General features: G+C 40.8%; 1 protein-coding gene across 7 annotated transcripts in view; it reads right to left on the reverse strand.

Moving 5' to 3' along the window:
• The window catches only part of LOC101947507 (uncharacterized), a 186,425-nt gene extending 164,676 nt beyond the window's left edge, over positions 1–21,749 (reverse strand). For 4 of the 7 annotated variants that reach the window (XR_010589689.1, XR_010589690.1, XM_065554198.1 and 1 more), the window contains exon 1: positions 21,387–21,728. Coding sequence is in view for 4 of the 7 variants with exons in the window: in XM_065554198.1 (XP_065410270.1) it covers positions 21,387–21,447 (61 nt within the window). In the remaining 3 variants the exon portion in view is untranslated. Of the gene's footprint in view, positions 1–19,253; positions 19,342–21,386 lie in introns of all 7 variants that reach the window. The other 3 variants (XM_065554197.1, XM_005298099.4, XM_065554196.1) reach the window with 3 other exon arrangements.
• Between the last annotated feature and the right edge of the window lie 472 nt (positions 21,750–22,221).

A 22,221-nucleotide genomic window follows, 5' to 3' on the forward strand; every position in this document is an offset into this window, starting at 1 on the left:
GCCTCAGGGTTCTGTCACATCCATCCCAGGAAAGGAGTGATGGAGAGGTCCTCCAAGTGGCCTAGATTGGTTGCGAGGAAGCACCCAATCAGAGGAGCTGCTGGAACGGCCAAACGGGGGCCAGGAGGACCATATACAAGGAGCTGCAGAACACAGCAGCAGTTTCTGCTTGGAGCTGGAGAAAAAAGTACTGTGTACCTGGCTGGAAGAGAAGCAGGGCCACAGACAGCTCAGTGTGGGCAGGGACTGGGGGAGCGAGAGGCTCCTAGGTGGCTGCTAGGACTGAACCAAAACCAATTTGCTAGCAGGGACCAGGGGAGCAATGAAGAAGCTCCTGGCTGGCTGCTGAGACTGAGTAGGGACTGAGTCCAGGGAGGGCCGCAGGAAAATAGTGTCTTCAGGAAGGAAGCCCTGGGGATACGGTGCCATACCAGGGATAGGACTACTTAAAGACTGAGCCAGGGAGGGCTATAGACACCACCAGAGGGGTACTGAGATGGGCCCGGGTGGATGGTATACCCTGGAAGGGGTATGTTCTGGTTCACATGCAGATAGTGTGTGTGACTTGGCAGGAGAGCTGAGTTGCTGGGGGGGGGGGGGGGGAAACTGCCTGAGAACCTCTGAAAGAGATCACCAGAATTGAAAGGACACAGACACATCCAACCAGAGTGGCTGCTTGCAAAAGGTGGGTGCCAACTCAATTGCATACCTTTAATACTATTGTTACTTTGCTCTTTGTATTTAAATTCCTTTTGTGCTCAGTGAAATTCAGACACCGATGAGAACTGTACCTCTATCTTTACTTTGTGGCATCTCTATTTCAATATTCCAAACCCAGCTACCATATATCCCTCCAGCCCCCTGCTGTGCATCTGTCCTTCAAACCTTAAGTATCTGTCCTCCCAAGCTCTACACTGAGCCAAAATGAGTTTTGTGCATGTAAATTCAATTATCTGCATGAACAAAAAACAGAATCTAATGCCTGCACATGCAGATGACCGTGCTCAAAAACAGTCTATATGTCTGTGTGCAAAATTGTTCATGCACAAACAGAAGCTCTATAAAGGGTCCTTTGTCCCTCAAAGTTAAGGCTGGGGAGAAGAAGTTCCCAGGGCTTGGAGTAGGTACAATTTTCTTTTAGGTTTGATTTCTAGACAACTTTAATTTCCGAACAAACCTGCAGCGGTTGGGTCACTCTTGCATTTGGATCCTTCAGGAGTCCCTTGGCCTTAGTTAAAACAGGAGCATATTTGCAGTCTGAACAGTAGAATATACAGAAAGAGAAACCCCACCTTACTAGTATAGAATATCCACAGTATCTGAAAGACAATGGCAGCATATCACGTCATAGAGGCTTGCAAGAAAATTTACCACTTATCCACCCAAACTGACCTTCCAAGGGCCATTAATGTACCTCAAAATGCCAACACGGATTTAGAAAAATAGAGCCTTAGTGTGTATGTAGGTAGGGTAAGATTTTTTTTCTTTTAAAACACAACATTTTAATCTTAATCCAGCTAAAAAAATAGGTAAAATGAGGTAACAGAATTTTTGTCTTTTACAAAGCCAGAAACATTCTTGCAGGGCTGAGAAATTCTTATATACCAAGTTTCAGCCTGAGGTTGAATTGACAGCCATTAAAAACCGCTCATGAAGAGAGTTTAAAATGGAAGCACTTATGTACCTTTCATTAGAAAAGCATGACTGGGTATCCTGGATATATATTATTATATATATATATATATGCTCTTTCACATGTATAACTAAGAACTGAATTTAGATCAGTATCTGCGTGTGTACATATTTTATATGCACACATACTATATTGACTCCTCTATCACATATTGCATGAATCAATCCCTTAACAATTTATGATTTATGCAGCTTGCCAGTAGAGAAGTAGGCCATGCCAGCCTTGAAAGCACTTTAGCTTGGTTGTTTTTAGTCATGAAGGACATGTTGTCCTGTAATTATTCTGTCATTTCTTAAAAGGTGAAATCCTTAACAGGTTCGTGCTTTATGTGTTGCTATGTGTATGTGTGAGTTTCTGTCTGAACACGTCTTACAGAGCTGGAATCATCATTCCAAGTTACTTTACAAGGAACTACATAGAACTGGACAGCTCAAAATGTGTTAAATATCCTTGGAGTTTACGTGGATTATTTTGGGGGAAGCTGGGGCGGAGCTGCATAGGGCAGAGTCAAGGAAATCATTAATACATTCCAATTACAGGCCTGGTTCACAAAATACACAACTGCATAAAAGTGTCACTTTCTGTTTTGATCCTGTCAGTAATGTAATGTAATGTGTTTCCTTGTACCATTTAACAGGGGCAGTATCCGCAAAATGTGCAACTTTAAACAATTATGCAAATTTTAAAGTAATGCATTGAGAGAGAAACTAAAAGGAGATTCTGGCATTAATCAGTGATTCCAGGCTCTGCTTGCAACAGTTCAGTAAAATATGGGCTAACCTTAGTGCTAGTGGCTGAGAGGCAAAGCTTTTCTTCTGCCTCAGATTAACTGGAGTTTTAGCTTATTCAAGAAAAATGTAAATGCTATGGGAATACAAAGCTCCTTTTTCTGTACAAAAATCTGCCATCCATTTTAAAGGACTAGCGCTGTGAAACATCACAGGATATTTCTTAGATAAGTCAGAATGAATATTTAGTGAGTTTTAACATCAACTCCTAGAATGATATACAAATCACATGAATTATGGAAGTATTATAAGAGATACTTTTTACAAGTCCTGCTGTGCCCAAGTATTGCCTGTATATCAGATAAGTGTATGAAGCTAATTCCCACATACCCAATGTACTACTGTATGGTGAACTAGTTTGGATAAAAGCAGAATAGCACAATTTGGATCAAAACTAAAACAGGACAAAACTTGAACCTTTGATATTTTAAAAAAGTGTAGTAATTTTTTTTAAATAAAGATGGGTCAGAAAGAAAATGTGGGATCAGAGCACTCCAAATTTTAGGAAAGACCAGACATTGATCACAACTTTGTGGCTCAGGTCCCTTTCTATTGGTTAAAATATTTTGTGTAACAACTTGCTTTTTTACTGCTAAGCGGGGAAGGAAGCACAACTACTTCGTGCAAGCAGAGTCATGCTCATCATGAATTGATCAAAAATTCCACCCACCCACCTCAATGGGGGTGCAGAGCATGGACCATCTGGAGTCTAAACTAGGCATGGGAATCCGGCCTTGCAGATGCTGAAGGTCTAGCTAATTGCCTGCTTGGGGGACAAAGACATTTTTTCTGCCATACAGTCAATTGGCAGAGGCCTGGGAAGACTTTTCACCTTCTTTGCAGCACATTTGAGCCACAGTAGGTTAAGCAGAAATGTGCTTAATACCTAAGTTACTTGGTTGCGATGTTAATTTGTCACAACTTGCAGCCAGTTTCCAGTGCAGTTAAAAAGATAAAATGAAGGGCTTGCTGAGGCAAAAGGCCAGTGATTTTGCTGATGGGCTCATGGGAAAGACTGAGATCTTGTGGCCCTCGCAGTGTGAGGTCCCCACACTTCTGCATCCTCTGTTTCCCTTGTAGAAAGCATGGAAGGGTAGGACTCTTGAGTGAGCTGAGTTGAGCCACCCAGAGTTACGGATGATATGGTAGGAGCCCTATAAACCCCACATTGGAACCACTTCATTCCTGGTATAGGAGAGTATGGGTGATGGGCGCATAGTACCTGTTCCCTGAGTTTAAGTTTACTAAAAGTTGTGGCCTGTTACATGAATGGATTTTATGCATCTGTCAGTCCTCATTTTGCCGCCATGTTCGGATCAATGAGGAAATGCTGCATTTCTCACAAGAAAGCCTGATCCTGAAGATTTCTAGCCCATTCTCCAGACTAACGGGGTTGAGATAAGCATCCAAAAGTTTGGATATTATCTGAACTGACCTCTGAATCTTTTGAGGTTTCCCAGTCTCTGGCTTCAATACATAAGCACAATGAGCACTTAACCAGAGAGTGTCAGCTGTTCACTTTGAATTTCCCAGCTTTAGTTGGTTTAGGTCAGACCCTCAATGTCACTTAAACAATGTTTTGGTGTTATATTTTAATTTTAAAAGGATTATCAGGAAAATCTACCCTTTCTGTTAATTCTCTTTGAAAATTGGCAAGAGTTTTAGAAGGCTCTGCTAATATCCTCACCAAGACTGATAAAATACCTACAATAAAATATGTAATACAGATGAAATTTTTTAAAAAAATTGGTGGACATAGGAAAAAATAAAGATTTTCAATCTGAAACTACAACTGCAATGGTAAATTACTTGGAATGCAGTGCAACGTGATGAAATACCATACGTTATGGTGAAATTTTCTGTGTGTCAGTCCGTTCTATGTAGTTTATTGGTAAGACAGCCATTTATTTTTCTTTTTATGGGGCTAACAATTACATACCATTGATAATTTTGACTGCTAATAGCTGTTTACAACACTTGCAACAACAACAACAAAATAAAAAAACATAAAAAAATATCCTATTGTCTTATACAAACTTTTGCAGTAAGTAGTATTCTACCTAAGAAAGACTGCATAGATCAATCAATAAAATGACACTTCTTCAGCTACTCCTTACTAACATATGCATGGCATTAGTAAGCTAGGGCAGCAAGTCATTTTGCTAATATTACATGTGAAAGTCACTGTGGAAACAAGATTGAGATGGGATATAACAAATGCATCACGTCATATTCATGGATCTTCAAACATAAAAATCTGGCAAAGCTCTAGAAACAAAACAGGAGGTAAGACAGCTCTCATATGCTGCTGCTCTTAATGCTCTTAAAGTATGTTGGATAGTTACGTAACTCAGTTAGTCCAAACTGGGTGTGAGGTTTTGTTTTAAGCCCTGGTATGGAATGTGCTGTTGTGTGTGTCTCTAATTTACTATGCTATTTTGAGGTCTAAAGCAAGGGTTTCTGCACCAGATAACATACCTAACTGCACAAAGTAACCAGCTACATTCCAGTAGAACCCCTTTGAAAGCTATGTCAAAATCTCTGCAGTCTTGGGGAGGAAAGTAACTCATTCCCTTTGCATTAGTCACCCAGCCAGAGATTAATCCTAACGAGCTTTTTTTCTACAGGCTTGGCTGGCACACCCAGGATTTGCATTACATACCTGTGATTTCTCAACATTTAGCCCAAAGTGTGTACATTTAAAGACAGACTGCTATCATCTTTCCAGAAACTATTAACTACAACTTTACCGTAATAAGTTACTGAGTTAAAAAATGAGGCCAGCCAAGGGGTGCTTTCCGGGGTTTGGTAAGAAGCTGACACACAACTAAGTAGGCTAAAAACGCGTGCGCACACATACAAACACACAGGAAACTGGTATGTGTCAAAGACAGGGCAGCATGCTGAAAAAATGGATAGTACTCTTTTTTCTTTATTTCGTCTTCCTTCCATTATCTTCCCTGTTACTGATTTCAGGCAAGCACTGGCATCCATTTGATGTCACTAGATTGTTTGCAGACCCTATGACAGAATTTCTAGTTTCCTCCCAGCTGCATCCTGCCCTATCAATATGCAAACAGCCTTCTGTCTACCTCCACCCACCTCCATGAGCAAAGACTGAGTGTCCATTCATACAGAAACCAACCCTACAACTTTAATTACTGTAATTGTTTTTATTTGCTTTGCTTTACCAAAGAGACTTAATCCCAAATTATAGGTGCCCTTGCAATTTTTATTAAATAATCATACTAAGTTCTAATGGACTGATATTCACTAAACCCTCAAACCACCATAACTAAAATCTCCCCCCTTCAAAACAGTTCTACTTCAGTTGGCCCACCTCATCAGAAAAAGCCAGGGAAATAAATAGGCCATGCATTGAGCCCATAAGGTCAATAAGTCTGGACTCTCCTGATCCCAGAGGCTGGAGAGTCATTTCCAGATTCAAGGACTTCTTCTCTGATTATGCCCTATCACAAATCTAGGCACATTGCTTGCCCGCGCCGCTTCCCGCCGCCCCCAGTGGCCCGGCACAGCGAACCGCGGCCAGTGGGGGCCACAATCGGCCGAACCTGCCGCGTCAGCAGGTAAATAAACTGGCCCAGCCTGCCAGGGTGCTTACCCCGGTGAGCTGTGTGCCAAACACTGCCGACCCCTGATCTAGATTCTTACATAGTGCTTGTCACTATAGTGTCTGAGTGCCTTCCACAAGTAAAAGGGCTAACATTAATACGTCTCACCCTTCTCTGCTAACAAGAAGTAAGTAGGATTGGTTTTAAGTTTTGGCGGACATCTAAGTATGAAAGTGAGGGTGCTTCTACAGGAAAGCATGGCTGAAAAGATGGGTTTTACATTTAGCTCTGTAGGAGGACCTTTGCTGAGGACTTTTACCTGATAATGACCTGTTACAAGCCCTATCCCAGTTAAATTGATAGCTTGCTGCACCTCAGCTGATTTCAATTGTTGTGAAATTACATATGGAGAGGCAGTCAGGAACAAAGCCACTTACAGTGTAAGGTTAAAAACAACATTTTACAGGGTGGGAGGGATAGCTCAGTGGTTTGAGCATTGGCTTGCTAAACCCAGGGTCGTGAGTTCAATCCTTGAGGGGACCACTTAGGGATCTAGGGCAAAAATCTGTCTGGGGATTGGTCCTGCTTTGAGCAGCAGGGGGTTAGACTGGATGACCTCCTGAGGTCCCTTCCAACCCTGATATTCTATGATTCCCCTACAAACAAAATGGAAGCCAATACCAGATCACAGTGTAATGTGCTCAATGCAGGACACAACGTGAATGCAGGCAGCCCTGTTGTGCACTAGCTGGTATTCATGAGTAATCTTAGGGTGTAGCCCAGTAATGAATGTAAAATGAGCACATGACAACACAATATACAGCACACCCCCAATTAACAATAAGTAAAGTAGCAGGCTTTTATGTTTCATTGTGACAGATCACTGCTGTCACTCCCTAAAGGATTGATCTTACAGTCTATATAAAGTTCTGTCTGCCTTAACCATGCGTAAGGTACTTATCTTGGTATACAAGTGCCCTCATCCATTCTCCCTGAATGTGGGAGTGGGCCATGAGTTACTCACCATGGTAGGAACATAGAGGACAAATTCTCCCATGGGTAAGGCCAGCACCTGGGAACCAGGCTGCTGCACCATTGGGGCAGGGTTGCCAGTTTTGGTTGGATTAATTCCTGGGGGAATTATCACATGACAATCTTTAGTTAAAGATTAATCTTTAATTTCTGGAGTCTCCAGGACAATCCTGGAGGGCTGGTAACCCCAGGGGGCAGGGAGGAGAGATGGTCCTAGATTATGATACCAGTGGTGGAGAGCACGTGTAAGAAGCACAAAGGTTGAACAGCAGCCCACTTTCCCTGCCTACACAAGCTAAGAGAGAAACAAACTATTTCCCTAAGAGTCAAATTACACCAGCAGCAGCTTCATGGCTTCATCACTGGAGCAAGGGGTAAGAGCAGTCCAGCCAGGGCCACAGCCTGCTCTCCTCAAACCCCACCAAGGGCATGGACACCAGCAAAGAGCATGAAATCCCCAGAAGCACCTCTTCCTCCTACTTTTACAGCCTCTGGGCACATAAGGCATGGCTGGAAAGTGACACTGACTGTTTACTGCTGGACACCTATGACCATCTCCCTATGGGGGAGGGCTAAGAAGACACCACCAGTTCCACATGAAGCCAGTCAGAGTCCCCCTTCTGCCACTTCCTATGGACAAGCTTGTACTGAGAGACATTGGCAGCTGTCTCTGTTCTTGCAGGCCTCACTTTAAAACAAAAAAACCCACCACCACAACTTTTCTGCTATTGCTATTTAGCAATGGGCGAGACTGCAAATGTGTATCTGTGCAGTAATAAAGCAGTTAGTTATAAATGTGTAAGAAACTATGAGGGTATAAGGAAGTAGCATGTTTTCACCAATGACATTTTGCTAGGATCCTATGTTTAACATGCACAGATAGCTAAAACAAAATATTTGTAAGCATCAGTAATAAATTTAAGACCAACTGGGATCAAGATAAGTACAGTAATATATGATATACATAAGTCAGTAACGGGGGTGCAGTATGAGAGGCGGTTATTGGGTTGTGGGTATAAGTATATAGAGTACATCAAAAATGCCAGTTAGATCTAGCTACCTAAATTATGTCCTTTCATATCCAGATGCCAGTAATAAAACAAGAAATAAATCTTTAGGATACCTTCTACTTTTTAAATCTATTTTCTTCCAAATCAAGTTTATGTTGCTGTACATACATACATGTCTGTAGGATTGTAAAAAAAATTATAGCGGTGACCACTGGTGCCATTTTAGGGCTCCGTTCTCCCCAACATGAGAATAACCTACAAAGGGGAAGAAGAAACTTGCCAAGTTTCTTAAGAATTCTTCCATTTGTGGCAGTGTTTGAAAGACAAAGATCTAACCCCCAGGACTTGCAGATATCATGGGACCCACAAGAATCTCAGTATGTACCAGAGATACAGGGCCATCTACCTGGAGGGCCTCTGCACTGGATCCAATAGCTCTTATCTTTTTTCCAAGTACCTACGATGGAGCCACACTGCAAGCAACTCATCAACCTCAGCTACCTATGGGACCTGCCAAAAGAGGTGCTCCATATTACCAAGTGACAAGGTAGAGTGGGTTAACCTCCAGGGTTTTTACTAATAGATTTGGGAGGTAGAATCCAGAGGAGCCCAGCCCCTGTCCTGCACCTTCCAACTGCAGAGAGAGAGAGAGAGAGAATCCTGTAGATCCACCACTGAGATGCTGCTGCAGTGTTGGTTGGAACTGAAGGTTGTATCTCCAAAGGCACATCCTCATTCTAAAGACTCCAGGGGAATATGATGCCAATAGGGGGTCCAAGGTTTCCATATAATGAAATAAAATACTGTATTTTATTTCACTACAACGATGCAGGAGATGCATAATTACTGGAAAACTGATAAGTATATTTTATTCATGTTAAGGTTACTCAATTATCTTCTAATGCCTTGGATCACCACTTGGATCACTTTCTTTATAGAATCATTCCTTAGTGCCTTCCCTCTACCACTTTGAACAGACTTCTTTTGGAAGGTGGGTTTCTAGGATCTTTCCCAACTTATTACAAAGGACACATCAGATGCCCTTATTACTCCTCTCTTCTCCCTTTCGCCTTAAAAATAAATAAATAAATATTTTTTTTTTTAAAAAAAAAAGAGTCTGAAAAAGAAAAAACAGCCCAGCCATCAGAAAAACTGCACTGGAAGTGCCAGTCAGGTCTAAACCACTGAAGAAATAAAAAAGCAGGAGCAGTACATTTTGAAGTCTATCTGCCCAAATGCCATTTTTATCTCATTTCACTGGCAGCTGAGCTGTTTTGATCTTCCAATGTATTTTTTTACTAGAAACTGAGAGTATTAAACACTCTGGAACCACTCTTCCCTCTCTTTAAGTGAATTTACTGTTGAATTGGCCACCCTGCAGAATGAATCCTCTGTTATTCCTGGAACAGGTACAGTATGTGCTGCCTCTGGGTAAGCTTCCCCAAACTGTCCCAGAAATGTGCCTAAAATCCTAAGAGTGACAATTTCTTGTGGAGAGAGGATAGTTCGGTTTCTGTCAGTTCAGTACAGTAGGAATTGGACTGACACTACCAACTCATTTAATATAGTCCACCAAACCAAACAGCCATCAGATGGGGGGGAAATAACAAACTTTGGTTACTAACAAAAATGGGCTGAATTTGGTATAGTGACTTTTTTTAAAAAAAACACCAGTCTTGAGTTGTCAAGTTCCCCTGATTTAATTTTAACAGAAAATGAAAGTTCAAAATGGCCCATTTGCTAGAGAAGCAGTATTGAGAGGAGCAACCACTGGATCACAAGTAACAGGACTAGACTTTAAAGCAGCACCAGCTATGAAAGCAAGAAATGACACTTACAGGTTTTTAGCAGCTTCAAAATTGTACCAAAATAAGTTTCATTCCCCTTCCCCCATTTTCCTTTTCCTGCCTGCTTTTCATAACAAGATTAGTTTGATACAGACCAAACTTTCATTTAAAAACATTTTAAAATGGACAATGTTCACTTTATAATCACAATAAAATGATTTTGGGTACACATGACTGGCCTTAAATCATGCTCCTACAGTGGGTGAGCGCTTTGTCTCCAGACTTGTGCTTAATGAACACATGGAGGCATGCTCTAGTGGCCAATAATGCACACCCTGTAGTATCTTATTGCTTAAAAAGCAAGTAATGCAGCAGCATACAAAGTTACATATATTTCCATTGTAAAAGGGTTGAATATGAGCTGATAATAGATATTGGTGACAGTCATGGTAGAGTGGATAAATCACTACATAAATCATTCATAGTACAATACAGTTACAGTAATAATACTGTACATATGGTAAGGGGCCCAACTGGGGGAAAACATTCTTCCGCACCCAGCTTAGACATTTAAGAGCTCTGTTTTAAATACTTTTCCTTTCAGTTATTAAAACAGCATAATGCATAAGGGTACTAACTTTCAACCTTTAGAAACCTACCTCTGACTAAGGATTTCTTTTTTTGGCCCCCTTCTCCCCTCCTGCCTGGAATATACTGCTTTCAACATGAGTCAACATGGTAAAGCAGGTGCTTTTGGAAGTTTGCTTTTAGAGGGGCTCAAGAAGTCAATTTGCAGATTCAGCTCCTTTTTCTAGCCTCCAGCAGTCAACAGCCTGGCTATGGGAATAGCATTCTCCTCATGCTCTGGCAGAGAAAGTCCTTGAATGTGATTCTCTGAGCATCCCTTATAGTTACCCTCAAAGCAGAGCAGACAGCCTTAGAGACTGCCTAATCTGCAGGGCCGGCTCCAGGCACCAGCCCAGCAAGCAGGTGCTTGGGGTGGCCAAGGGGAAGGGGCGGCACGTCGGGCTCTTCGGCAGCGGGTCCCTCGGTCCTCTCCGAGGGAAGGACTTGCCGCCGAAGAAGAAAGTGGTGCGGTGGAGCTGCCGCCGATCCCGGCTTTTTTTTTTTTTTCCCTTGTCGCTTGGGGCGGCAAAAACCCTGGAGCCGGCCCTGCTAGTCTGTACTCTACCGCTACAGGGAATTCTAAAGGAAGAGAAGACAAGAACTAAGTAGGAGACAGTCAAGGTAAATGAGTGGAAGGAAGAGGGTGAATAAAAACACCTCTATTTTTGATGGACTGCCCTCCACACACCCAACTGTTGTGATGCAGAAGACAATCCATGTGGCTACATTTCATTTGTTGCATCACAAAATATATGGCCAACATTTTCAAAAATGGGAATCTGAAGTTAAAGGGATGAGACTGCCTTCCAAGGAACCCCTCACAAGACCTGGTATGCATAGGGGACATACCAATGTCAGGGCTGGAGACAGGAAGGGTGTGTCAAGGGCAGGGATGAAGCACCTAGCACCGTGGAGATTCTGGGCAGCGCTGTGTCCCATAATCAGGCACTCTGAGCTGTCTAAATTATGCCAGAAGCTGTGCAGCAGCATAGAATTGGGAGGGTGTAAAAGTGGTTTAAAGATACCATAGCTCCTTCTCCCCTAGATAATCGGTTTTGTGTTGTGCCTCTTAGCGTGTGACTACGCCATAGGATTCTTTTGGAAGCGTGCAGTGTACATACATGCATAGCCCCCCTAGCACAGGTATAAATAGCAGTGTAGACAGGGAGGCATGGATTAAGCCAGTGAAGATACACTTGAAAGCTGTGGAATACATACCCTACATGTTCTCTAGTGGACCAAGCCCATGCCTCCTCTCTACACTGCTATTTTGAGCAGTGTAGGGTCACACTGCCTCCCACTGCTGGAGCCTTGCCACACTGCAGGAAAACACTCCAGCAGTGGGAAAAGGGTCTGGCAGCTCCCCATTTCTGGAACCCTTCCCCACTGCAGGGAAAGACTCCAGCAGTGAGGAAAAGGCTGTCAGGTTCCTGCTGCTGGAACCCTTCCCCACTTCAGGGAACAGGGCCACCCAGAGGATTCAGGGGGCCTGGGGCAAAGCAATTTCGGGGGCCCCTTCCCTCTGATCCCATGACAACCTTAAAGGTGCAGCTCAGAGTTTCACCCAAGTGAATACACAGAGGCAACTAAAATAAGCTGCCATTTTTTTCAAATGTGATCAGTACCCAATAGCTCTAACTCAGGAATTCACCACTTGTGAATAAAGCTGGTTGAAATTTTCTGAATAATTTTTTGTTGCTGTTCAAAAGTACCTTATTTTAAAAACATGAAAAACATTTTTCATAAAAAATTGTCAGTGTTATCAAAATGGTTATGATTTTCCATAGTGAAACATTTTGATAAACGTCTCGGTAACATTTTTAATTAAAAAATTCCCCGGAGACCATTTCAGATCTTCTTTTTGTTTTCAAAAATCTTGGGTCCATTTTGAACACTTCAGCATGAAAATAAATTTGAAAAACTTCCAAGTTTTTCATGAAAATGTCTATTTTTCAACCAGCTCTACTCGTTATGAGTAAAGCAACTACCCCAAACTCATTCCAATAATATCTTTATACCACAACACACTTTCATGTATTTCTTGTATCTTTTGTAAAAGGTTCTGCAAATATAAACCAAGTTAACATGCATAAAACACCTTTAAAATGTTAGATCCAGTCCATGTGCATGACATTTATAATATCTGCTTTGACATGATACATTTATAAATTTAAATATTAAACTATAAAGAAAATAACTGTCCATACATAATTAACTTTAAAAATGCCTGATTCAAGTTTTTCTGCAGACCTCCCTCAATGATTCTGTCTGCACTACAATGCAAGAAACCTGAACTTAATTCTCTGATTAATCTGACTTCTCAGAGGAAGATGGCACCATAGGATATGTGCTGAGGCTGTGGGAGAAGGGAGCATGTGGTCCAAGGATCGCAGTGGAACAAACTAGAAACTGTTGGTAAACTGTGTAGCAAGTCACAACCAGTTTTTTGGGCCCAACTAAGGTCGGTGCAACATGATACTGAGGAAGGAGAAGGAGGATTGTTAAGGACCATTAACAAAAGTGAATCACTTCATAACATATTTTCATAAATGGGTGGATTTTTTTTTAAGTCCAAAAGATAACATGATCCAACTTAGGAGGATTCCATTTTTTAAAGAGTAATTGTCCACCTAGGACTTCAGAGCTGCACTCTCAGAACATCATGGTGACAACCAGAATACAACTCAAAGCCTTCTGCTCCAAAAAGTGCAGCCCCCATCCACGTGAGCAAAGGGAGAATTTTCTTTAGCTAATATCTGTATAGACTGTATACAGTTGAGCTCTACTGATTCTGCAGAGAGGGCAATGCTCCATATAATCAATCTATTAATTACTAAAACATTCTGAAGTGTTTTCATCGATATGGAAACACAAATAAATGGAAAAAGCAGAGCTATTTGTAAATTCAGTGAAGTACAGAAATCTTCCTTGGATTGAGAGACAAGGGGAATAGAACAATCACTAAATAAATGGAAAGAATTTTATATGATTTAATATTTCTCTACATACCGGATACAGTTATGAGTGTGTTCACTTCTCAGGGCCTGCCTCTGAAAATAAAGAAAGCCTTCCTGCCTCCGCCCCCCCCCCCCCCCCCCCCAAAAAGGTTTCTCCTTGACAGAAATACTGTTCAGAGTGATTGATTTAAAAGTGCTGAACTCATATTCAGAGTCTGAAATCCAGGAACCACCAGCTGGGCTGGGATTCAAAATTACAAGGATGCAGTGAGTTTTTGAGTTGTGTGATGCATTAAGCACTGGAGGCAATCGCTTTTCTCACCTATCCCACAAGGGAAGGAGGAAGGGAAACATTTAAGAATTAAGAAAAGAAATCTTAGGACTATTGAGTTACTGCATCTCGTACTGCTAGAGGCAGAATCACGGTTTGCATTAGAAGAGAACTTCACTGAAGAATTTAAATAAATCTTTCTTTAACAGTGAGTCATTTGAAAAAGGAGTGGGGGAAGACACAATAAATAAGATAAAGCTGTGTGTATTAATCAGTTCAAAAAGGCTATGTTCAAGTGACTGAAGTTCACTCATCATAGTAGGGTCCAAAAGAGGTCCCTGTTGCAGCTGAATATCAGCATTTCCATTGAGTTGAGAGAGGGATATTGTAGAGCAGGCACTCAGGGAGACTCTCTACATACTGTATGTTATCAAGGCCACCTTCTTTTAGTATCGTAAGTGAATGGATTTTTTTTAAATCCAGTTTACTTATGGCTACTTACATAAGAATGGCTGTACTGAGTCAGATCAAAGGTCCATCCAGCCCAGTATCCTGTCTCCGACAGTGGCCAATGCCAGGTACCAGAGAGAGTAAACCTAACAGGTAATGATCAAGTGATCTCTCTCCTGCCGTCCATCACCACCCTCTGATAAACAGAGGCTAGGGACACCATTCGTAACCCATCCTGGCTAATAGCCATTAATAGACTTAACCTCCATGAACATATCCAGTTCTCTTTTAAACTGTTATAGTCCTAGCCTTCTCCTCAGGCAAGGAGTTCCACAAGTTGACTGTGCGCTGTGTGAAGAACTTCCTTTTATTTGTTTTAAACCTGCTGCCCATTAATTTCATTTGGTGCCCCCTAGGTCTTGTATTATGGGAACAAATAAATAACTTTTTCTTATTCACTTTCTCCACATCACTCATGATTTTATATACCTCTATCATATCCCCCCTTAGTCGCCTCTTTTCCAAGCTGAAAAGTCCTAACCTCTTTAATCTCTCCTCATATGGGACCCGTTCCAAACCCCTAATCATTTTAATTGACCTTCTCTGAACCTTTTCTAATGCCAGTATATCTTTTTTGAGATGAGGAGACAACATCTGTACACAGTATTCAAGATGTGGGTGCACCATGGATTTATATAAGGGCAATAAGATATTCTCCATCTTATTCTCTATCCCCTTTTTAATGATTCTTATCATCCTGTTTGCTTTTTTGACTGCAGCTGAACACTGCATGGACGTCTTTTTCCTGATTAGTTGTAGCTAAATTAACCCCCATCATATTCTATGTATAGTTGGGGTTATTTTTCCCAATGTGCATTACTTTACATTTATCCACATTAAATTTCATTTGCCATTTTGTTGCCCAATCACTTAGTTTTGTGAGATCTTTTTGCAGTTCTTCACAGTCTGCTTTGGTCTTAACTATCTTGAGCAGTTTAGTATCATCTGCAAACTTTGCCACCTCTCTGTTTACCCCTTTTTCCAGATCATTTATGAATAAGTTGAATAGGATTGGTCCTAGGACTGACCTTCGGGGAACACCACTAGTTACCTCTCTCCATTCTGAAAATTTATCATTTATTCCTACCCTTTGTTCCCTATCTTTTAACCAGTTCTCAGTCCATGAAAAGATCTTCCCTCTTATCCCATGACAACTTTATTTATGTAAGAGCCTTTGGTGAGGGACCTTGTCAGCCTTTCTGGAAATCTAAGTACACTATGTCCACTGGATCCCCCTTGTCCACATGTTTGTTGACCCCTTCAAAGAACTCTAATAGATTAGTAAGTCACAATTTCCCTTTACAGAAACCATGTTGACTTTTACCCACCAATTTATGTTCTTCTATGTGTCTGACAATTTTATTCTTTACAATTGTTTCAACTAATTTGCCCGGTACTGATGTTAGACTTACCGGTCTGTAATTGCTGGGATCACCTCTAGAGCCCTTTTTAAATATTGGCGTTACTTTAGCTATCTTCCAGACATTGGGTACAGAAGCCGATTTAAAGGACAGGTTACAAACCATAATTATTAGTAGTTCCGCAATTTCACATTTGAGGTCTTTCAGAACTCTTGGGTGAATGCCATCTGGTCCTGGTGACTTGTTACTGTTAAGTTTATCAATTAATTCCAAAACCTCCTCTATTGACACCTCAATCTGTGACAATTCCTCAGATTTGTCACCTACAAAAGCCGGCTCAGGTTTGGGAATCTCCCTAAAATCCTCAGTCGTGAAGACTGAAGCAAAGAATTCATTTAGTTTCTCCGCAATGACTTTATCGTCTTTAAGTGCTCCTTTTGTATCTCAATTGTCCAGGGGCCCCAGTGGTAGGTTAGCAGGCTTCCTGCTTCTGATCTACTTAAAAAACATTTTATTACCTTTTGAGTTTTTGGCTAGCTGTTCTTCAAACTCCTTTTTGGCTTTTCTTATTACATTTTTACACTTAATTTGGCAGTGTTTATGCTCCTTTCTATTTACCTCACTAGGATTGGACTTCCACTTAAGCTCTCTGTTTACTTTTGCCATTTCTCTGAGATTGGACAAGGAAAAACAACACCAGTTTCACTTTTATTTGTAGTCAGTTTCACTTTCAGAAACTCAGTGCTGCAGAGCTTGAAGTTCTAGCAAGACACTGTTTGTTTGTTTGTTTTTTGTTTAAAAGCAGCTCATTTCAGTGGAACTAAAATCTGCAAACATTTCAATCTGCTTAAGGTTTATAAAAGCTTTCATAGCACACTTACATTTTAGGTCAAATTTTAAGTTGACAGTGTCTGGTTAGCACATATAGACTGTTCTCAGTGGTACCAGCTGACAGAACAAGGAGCAATGGTCTCAAGTTGCAGTGGGGGAGGTCTAGGTTGGATATTAGGAAACACTATTTCACTAGGAGGGTGGTGAAGCACTGGAATGGGTTACCTAGGGAGGTGGTGGAATCTCCTTCCTTAGAGGTTTTTAAGGCCCGGCTTGACAAAGTCCTGGCTGGGATGATTTAGTTGGGATTGGTCCTGCTTTGAGCAGGGGGTTGGACTAGATGATCTCCTGAGGTCCCTTCCAACCCTGATATTCTATGATTCTATGATTTACACAAGATGAATTTAGCCCATCATGTTAGCTGAACCATTGGATTAATTTGCAAATTATGAAATTTAATAGAAAGTTACATCAGTATTCTTCCTATTTTTTTATAATTGTGTTTATATTTTCCTTATACACTTGTTTTTCCATTGCAATGTAAAAGGGATAGTGAAGTCTTGTTTATACACACACACACACACACACACACACACACACACACAGAAAGTGTGCTCTGGAAAAATATATTTTTTTTAAATATACATAAATTAAAAAAAGGAAAAACAAGTTATAATGTATTACTTGAATAATTGTCTCAGCAAAGGCTTATTTTTCCAATCTCTTTCTAGTAAGTTGCAGAGCACTGCCAATTCCAGAGCACACTTTCTATCAAGTCATGGATTGTAAACCCTGAACAAAGAATAATCAGCAAAGTAGTCTACTGTGTAACCTGTACAATATTCATAAAATACATTAATGAACAAATAAATATCCCCTGTTGGATGAGCCAGCTAGCAAATATCCCACATTCTTCCCCACCCCTATTTCCACAGCTGCCATCTGACACTACTCCCACAAGTACAGTTTCCAAAAGACCTTGGGCCTCATTCTTCACTTTCTGTATCCAGAGTAACAGCCGTGTTAGTCTGTATCCGCAAAAAGAAGAACAGGAGTACTTGTGGCACCTTTGTTAGTCTCTAAGGTGCCACAAGTACTCCTGTTCTTCTTTTTTCTGTATCCATTTACACTTGTGCAAAGTGAGTGTAATATGCATACAAAATGTTACTTTTCAGATCTGGAGCTATTTACACCCAAAGTGTATATAAAATGTCCACAGTGGTCAGTTGACTAAGAAACATCTGCTCTTTCTATGATTCTTTTTCACTGTATATCATCTCCACCTGCTTTCATGATCTGCATAATATTTTCTAATGACCCTTTTTCTAATATTTATAGCATTCAGAAGCTCCGGGTGGGCACAATTAATTTTCCAGGAATGCTGTAGAGTTTTGGTACATCTCCTAGAGGTAGTTGTCCCTTCTTTGATACCTGTTCCTAAAGTCTTCTGTCAGAGTTCCTCAGGTTTCCTAATGAAATGCGTACCATACACATTTTTCTAATCTGCAGTTATCAGAATGTTGTCGAACTCATTTCTCATGGTGTACGTAAGGCAGTTTACTTGGTGCTCATTTTTCTTATTGACAATTCCAGATGCCACACAAACTGCTCAAAACAACCTATCCATTTTAGCCATGTCAATTTATCATCAACAAAGTATTTCGGGCAGATATCGTCAATATCAGCCTCTCTACTCTAGAAAAGTAACATCTGTTCTTTTACAAGCTCTTTCTATTAGTTTTTCTCAGAGTTCTTTTCTGCCCTTCCTCCATATGTGAGGATCCTGTCCCATTCTGTTTCATTGAGATCTGGACCCTCTCATTGCTTCCACTGGGGCTGAAACTAAATTGCCATCAGGGAAGATGGTAGCCCCTTAATTACCAAGATGAGGAGGCCAGGTAGAGGACAGGAGAATGTGGAAGTAATGGGAATGAGACTATGGATGCAGAAAGGAAGGGGATATTTAGGAAGGAGGAGAGAAAATGGAGTCCGGAATGTAGGGAGCAGGAAGCAGATTCAGGGAGGCAGGTTGAGAAGATGGAGAGGAAAGTGGCATGGTAGAGAAGGAGAATGTGATGGGGAGCAAGAGAAGTGCAAGTGAATGAGAAGCACTGAATACAGGCCAGAGGTAGGCAGATAATTGTGGAGGGAGTATGTGAGTGGGCAGCTGCCTATCTTGCGTAGAAAGCAAGAAGGATAGCTTGGCAGGTCCCCATACCCATGAGGTAGGAAAGGATATGAGTAATCTGCACCAAGTAGCGAAGAGCCTTTCTAAGCATATAATCAGGTTTGAACTTAGAGTCCAAAATGACTGTACACAAATTGAAGAGAATTAGGCAAAAAACAAAAATATTATTTTTCTAATCTCTATTTTTAAACCAATTTCATGATTTTTTTTTTTTTTTAGTTCTGGACACATGGGGTCAGCAATATGGCACCACATATTGTGTGTCCACTTCAGCCCGGTGGCACGGGTTACAGAGCACCCTGAAGTTGATTTAATTTGTACACTGCTGACCCTAAGGGTCTTTTCCAGAAACTAGAACTAGCCAAAGCACCTGTGCACTCCAGTCTCTCTCAGTCAAACCTTCTACTTGCCCACTCTGCTGGAGTGAACACTGGCTCTACATATCCAGAATTTCCTGTATGCCAGGCCAATTCTGGATCTGTTGGCATTACAAACCCTTTGCTGTTTAGACTGTACATTCTGGGAGCCAAGGCCAAGCTTATATTCTGTCCACACTGCATACTCCTCTATCTGTATAGCACTAAACACAGCACCAGTGCTTGGCAAAAAGGTAAATAATAATATACTGCTTTCCAGAGGGGTACTTCTGGGTGTTTATTCATCTGATTTAGATACTCGGTCTCGCTGCTTGTGTCGTCCTCACCATCACAGCATCTGAATAGCCAACCTACCCAGTTAGGAAGTCCTGAAGTTTGCCTGATTTAAGGACAAAAGTAACACCATATAATCGCAATGCGGCACTGTTAGCTGCTCTGTTGTTGTGTGTTAATGTTCACCTGTAGGTTCAATCCTACAGTCCTAACTCCTATTTAAACTTCCATTTGCTTCACTGGCAGTTTGGCCTGAGTTAGGACTGTAGGATCAGTTCTTTGTGGAGAAAATTGACACAATTTCCTAAGCATGTAAGTAGTATCTGCAAAAAATGTAGTATCAGTCAACAAGTAAAATGGCATTTAAAATAAGAAGGGGAAAAAGTGCTCTTGGAACAATGACCAATTGATCCTTGAAGGAAGATAGGTGGATTTTTATTCACATTGTAAACCTGGTTCACTTTTTACTCCATTTGTCTGCCACCTGTAGCATTTCACCTCTGTATAAAAGCATGATTTGCAGCTTTCATCCATGATGTTTAATTTAGTGCTAACAACTGAGGTATCTAAAACAAAAGTGCAGCCAACTGTTCTGTTCTTTCCTCTCGTATCCCGTCACCACCCTGCCAATATCGCTCTTGGATGGCAACACAATCCTACTCAATTTTATCTGCATTTTTTAAATTGTGTGTATATACCAGGTTAGTATTTCCTATTTTGATGGCAATAGGATCCTCAAAGCTGTTATTCTTAAGAGCCAAGCAAAAGTTTTATTAATGTTGATTGGTATCTATTACCTGCCTAACTTGTCTCTGGAGTGCTGACTCATGTCCAGAGACCTCAAACAGCTGTTACAGATATTAATAATTATAGCAATACATACATTGTGGGCCAAATTCCATGCTGTGCAACCTCACTAGAGTCAATGGGGTTGCATGAGGTGTAGGTAGCTGCAATACCTGGTCCTATGTCTTTGTTTTTGCCCTTCTTTTTAAGTGTACACGTTGAATTTGCCTTCGTTGACGCTGTCGTGTGATTTTTTTTTTTTAATTTCAAAATAGTAGTCAAGGCAAATTTTAAAAGATATGGGCCAGGTTTTCAACTGCGGTAAATCAGCATAGCTCAGTTACACCCATTTATACCAGCTGAAAATCTGGCCCAACATCTCAGAACACTAATCTACCATAGTTTCAAATTCTGCTGTATTTTTTAACTCTAGAAGATCAAAAAATGGAGCTCAGTTTGTTTATTTATATGTTCCCCCCACCCAATTCCCTCCCACCCTTCCTTTCATTTTTTGCAAAAAGAAGAACAGGAGTACTTGTGGCACCTTAGAGACTAACAAATTTATTAGAGCATAAGCTTTCGTGGACTACAGCCCACTTCTTCGGATGCATATAGAATGGAACATATATTGAGGAGATATATATACACACATACAGAGAGCATAAACAGGTGGGAGTTGTCTTACCAACTCTGAGAGGCCAATTAATTAAGAGAAAAAAAACTTTTGAAGTGATAATCAAGCTAGCCCAGTACAGACAGTTTGATAAGAAGTGTGAGAATTGCTGGACCCAGCTTCCAACAACCAACATCTAAGAGGTCAAGGACCTATAACCGCTCATGCTTTCACGGATCCTAACCTTGGGTAATTTTCCATAATAGCCAAAGTTCTCCTTTGAGGCCAAAAACACACACATCCACCTGGTACCAAAAATGCACACCTTCTTTCTTATATCTTTTATCTTGCAGAATATGGGCTTATGACACGCTCACAGTACCTTGTACCCAGACACAGCACTGTCTCTTGTGGGACAGACCCAAAACATCCTACATTTGCTAAAGCTATGAACTAATAATAAATTCCTATTCAATCCTGAATAAGCACTTCAGACAAACACATTTTCATAACCATCCCTTTCTCCAAGATCCTGTTTTTGGTAACAATATTAAAAGAGAAAAACAATAAACTTGAAACAACAGGCACTGAAATTGTAAAGTTTCATTCTATTTCCTATTTCCCTCCCCTCTTCTCCTCCCCGATATAAATACAGGCTATGGTAGATACAGTCAGGTATTCTTTAGCTTAATTATGAAGAACATAGTTACCTGCATGGATAATAGTGGTTGACGCAGGATAGATTTTTAAAGATTCATAACTATTGTCCATGGTCTAGTTCTTTCACTGTTCGAAAAATGTCTTTTGTTAAAGCCTTTTCCCCCCCACATATGTTCCTGCAAAATTGGTCTGACGTTCTTCTCCTTATTGTGTTTTCTTCCAGATTCTACCATAGCAGTCTGGGCACAAGTCCAACATTTATAAATGAAAACTTCTTCATGCAGCACAGCGTCAGCATCACATATCAGCAACTAAAATACTGTCCCTCTGTCCTGAATCCAGACTTTAGAATACACCATGACAACAAGCTGCTTCTTTCAATTTAGCAATACAGCAGAAGTTTGTTTGTGTAGGAAGTTGAAGCATCTGGACCAATGAGCTTTCACTGTGGGCGTGGCCCCAGGCAGAGAAGAGTCTCAATTGGAAACAGGAACTGAAAGTACGTTTAGTTAAGCCTGCTTTCCCTCTCACCAATCTAGCTGTCTAAGTAAATGCCTGACCTTGTGCTATAAGGTTCAGTCATAGACTTATGTGGCAGTTTGATAAGATACAGTAGACTAATTTATTGGCTATTTTAAAAAAAATGTAAAGGAAGTTTTATTATGCTTTCCTGAATTTTTTTTATAAACAAACATCTGAAAGACATTTCAGTATATCACAAACAAGAGGAAATCCAAAGCACGTGACTTCTAAGAAAATGATGCAACTATAAGTCTGTGCCAAAATTTACAGTAAGTTTTTTTGTATTGATTGATTGAAGGGGAATGGCTGGAGGAAGAGGCAATAATGAGTGAACTACAAGTACAGAATTATGCTAAATTGGAG

The sequence above is a fragment of the Chrysemys picta genome, chromosome 8 (genome assembly GCF_011386835.1).
Source record: "Chrysemys picta bellii isolate R12L10 chromosome 8, ASM1138683v2, whole genome shotgun sequence".
NCBI classification, from domain to species: Eukaryota; Metazoa; Chordata; order Testudines; family Emydidae; genus Chrysemys; species Chrysemys picta.